General features: G+C 40.1%; 1 protein-coding gene across 1 annotated transcript in view; it reads left to right on the plus strand.

The window, feature by feature from the left end:
* The window catches only part of SPATA5L1 (spermatogenesis associated 5-like 1), a 20,377-nt gene extending 20,190 nt beyond the window's left edge, over positions 1–187 (plus strand). Inside the window, exon 9 of the mRNA XM_010847777.1 lies at positions 3–187. Coding sequence (XP_010846079.1) covers positions 3–80 — 78 coding nt within the window. The 3' untranslated portion in view covers positions 81–187. The remainder of the gene's footprint in view (positions 1–2) is intronic.
* Positions 188–3,716: the final 3,529 nt, after the last annotated feature.

Here is a 3,716-nt window from a genome sequence, read left to right on the forward strand (position 1 = left end):
CGTCCTTAAGTCATAAGGATTTGACTTTATATAAAAACTTATTTCAGAAAAAAGAATTTTCTATCTTAGAAGATATTTAAAAATTATTTTACATACCTGCTCAAGGCTTAATTGAAATGTGAATATGCACTATAATTTGCAAGTTACTTTGTGTGTATTATTTCCTATAAATAAAAAAACTTGTGCCTGATAGGCTAAGATTTCATACAGAAAAGTTAAAAGAATAAGGCACTCATATACTTTTAACTCAGATTCACCATTTTTTTTTTTTTGGCTGTGCCGGGTCTTAGTTGTGGCGTGTGGAATCTAGTTCCCTGACCAGGAATTGAACCTGGGGAGCTTGGATTCTTAACCACTGGGCCACTGGAAGTTCCTCCAGATTCATCAGTTTTTACCATTTTGCCACACTTGTCTCCTCTCTCTCCCTCTTTCTCCTCCCCTCCACAGTATTTTTTATGAACTATTTAGAAGTAGATTTTACACATCACACATCTTTATCCTTTTAATACTCCACTGTACATCTCGTATAAATGAGGTTATTTTCTTATATGACTACAATGCAGTTATCTCATTCAAGAAATTTAACATCGATAACATTTTAATCTACTGATTAATGAATGTCATCCGTTGTTCCAGTAGTGATTGTTTTTCCATTAGAAGATGTAGTCTAGGATCACACATTCCACTTAGTTGTTGTGTCTCTTTAGGCTCTCTGCCTCTTAATCTGAAATAGCCCCTCAGCCTTCTGAGTACCGTTGACACTTTCGGAGAGTACAGACTACTGTGTGGAACCGTCAGTGCTGCTGTGTGTCTGTCTGCCGGGCGTCACGGTGGATTCGTGTCGTGCAGCAGTGTACCTGCTGTCACGTCCTCAGATCACAGCTGGAGGCACGTGACATCTGCACATTATTGGTGATGTCAGTTTTGATCACTTGTTTCTGATATCGTCCCCATCTCCACAGTACAGCTGTTAGTTTTCCTTTTGTAATTCTGAGTATTTTTTAAGGAGCTAGATTATATGTAAGCTTTTATTTTCCTTTATTAAAAAGGTAATAATGCTAGAAAATACAGATAAACGTGAAGAAGACACTTGGGTATTTAACTTTCTAGTCCCTTATACACATACAGATGTGTAAGGGACTTTTTAAAACCAAAAGGCATGATACTATGTAGCTCTTGTTTTTTTCTCACCTGACAATATCTGCTAAGTATCTTACTGCGTCTTCACCCACAAGGTGTCATACAGAGAAGAGTGTGAGTGAAGGAGCCAGACATGGCATGGAGAGGGCAGCTGGGAGCGGGGACCTCGGACAAATCATGCAGCGAATTAAGTACCAGATGAACTTCAAAAGAAGTGTATGTACAGTCAGAGCATGGTGCATGAACTATACAAAGTCATAAATGTGAAGCAGTTGTTGGAAAAGTTTCCTATTTCTGACTGGAGCCAGGATTATTACTAAGCAATTAAGGAGCAATTACTTTTGATTATTACTATAATTACAATTGATTATTACTAAGCAATTGAGCAATTAAGAAAAAGGCCTATCTTATTTATAGGTATAAAATGTAATTCATGGAGGAGGAAATGGCAACCCACTCTAGTATTCTTGCCTGGAGAATCCCATAGACAGATGAGCCTGTAGGGCTACAGTCCAGTGGAGGGTGGGGGCAGTCACAAAAGAGTCAAAAACGACTTAGCAACTAAACACCACACACTCAATCCAGTTATTGGGAAACATTTAAGTATCTTTGGAATAACTTGAGTACATGAATTGACTTTCTTAACCATAAATTTTATAAAATTTAAATACAAGAATATCAAACCAGTCCTAAAGGAAATCAACACTGAATATTCATTGGGAGGACTGATGCTGAAGCTCCAATACTTTGGCCACCTGATGCAAAGAGCTGACTCATTGGAAGAGGTCCTGATGCTGGAAAAGATTGAAGGCAGGAGGAGAAGGGGGCGACAGAGGATGAGATGGTTGGATGGCATCACTGACTCAATGGACATGAGTTTGAGCAAACTGGGAGATAGGGAGGACAGGGAAGGACAGGGACAGGGAAGCCTGGCGTGCTGCAGTCCATGGGGTCGCAAAGAGTCAGACATGACTTAACAACTGAACAACAAAATGAAGGTCAAAGGTTTCTGATGAAAATTTAACATCCAAATCAAAATGCGCCATAAGTAAAAATGTACACTAGAATTCAGACTCAGCATGAAAAAAACTGTTAAGTGGTTTATTAATTTGTCATTGATTACATGTTGATGTCATTGTTTTGCTATATTAGGATAGATAAAGTAGATTACTTAAAAAATTATAATTATTCTAACAAAGTGACATGCTTTAGAGTAGTAGGGAAAATACCTAGAAACTTTATTAGAATTCTAATTATTTTCGTTCATGTTGTGTCAGTTGTTGATTTTATAGGACAAGGCAGCTATTAGGCCTTTGCCATCTCTAGGTCTAAGGCACTCTAGCCTGAACCCCTTACCTCTTCTAGCTGCGGGCCCTTTTTGTTTTTTCCTAGAGGAAGTTTCCAGTGGTCAGCCTAGAAATTTGGTACACACACTTTGGTTAGAAGCTTGAGTTTTGCTTTGAAATTGTCTTTTTATAACTTCTCAAGAGAATTTCTGGAAGCTTCAAAATTCTTGAAGACAAAATCCATGTTTCTTCTCTCACTGATGTAAATGATGAAGTCAGATTAAGGTGTTCTTTGACTCAGTTTCAGTGTGATTGAAGGTTTGCTCTGGGAAACTTCCAAAAGCTGTGTTCTTAGTTGGTGAGAAAACACTTATGCTTCTAAGTACCTGGGAAGTGTGAACAGTTTAGTTCAGTCACTCAGTCGTGTCTGACTCTTTGCAACCCCATGGACTTCAGCAGGCCAGGCTTCCCTGTCCAAGGTCAAATCCTGGAATTTACTCAAACTCATGTCCATTGAGTCGGTGATACCATCCAACCATCTCATCCTCTATCATCCCCTTCTACTGCCTTCAATCTTTCCCAGCATCAGGGTCTTTTCTAATGAACCAGTTCTTTGCATCAGTTGGCCAAAGTATTGGAGTTTCAGCTTCAGCATCAGTCCTTCCAATGAATATTCAGGACTGATTTCCTTTAGGATGGACTGGTTGGATCTCCTTGCAGTCCAAGGGACTCTCAAGAGTCTTCTCCAACACCACAGTTCAAAAGCATCAATTCTTAGGCAGCTTTCTTTATATTCCAACTCTCATATCCATACATGACTCTTGGAAAAACCATAGCCTTGACTAGACGGACCTTTGTTGGCAAAGTAATGTCTAGATAGCATATTCAAAAGCAGAGACATTACTTTGCCAGCAAAGGTCCATCTAGCCAAGGCTATGGTTTTTCCTGTGGTCATGTATGGATGTGAGAGTTGGACTGTAAAGAAGGCTGAGCACCGAAGAATTGATGCTTTTGAACTGTGGTGTTGCAGAAGACTCTTGAGAGTCCCTTGGACTGCAAGAAGACCTCAACCAGTCCATTCTGAAGGAGATCATCCCTGGGATTTCTTTGGAAGGAATGATGCTAAAGCTGAAACTCCAGTACTTTGGCCACCTCATGCGAAGAGTTGACTCACTGGAAAAGACTGATGCTGAGGGATTGGGGGCAGGAGGAGAAGGGGACGACAGAGGATGAGATGGCTGGATGGCATCACTGACTCGATGGACGTGAGTCTGGGTGAACTCCGGGAGT

The sequence above is a fragment of the Bison bison genome, unplaced genomic scaffold (genome assembly GCF_000754665.1).
Source record: "Bison bison bison isolate TAMUID 2011002044 unplaced genomic scaffold, Bison_UMD1.0 scf7180017864254, whole genome shotgun sequence".
NCBI lineage: Eukaryota > Metazoa > Chordata > Mammalia > Artiodactyla > Bovidae > Bison > Bison bison.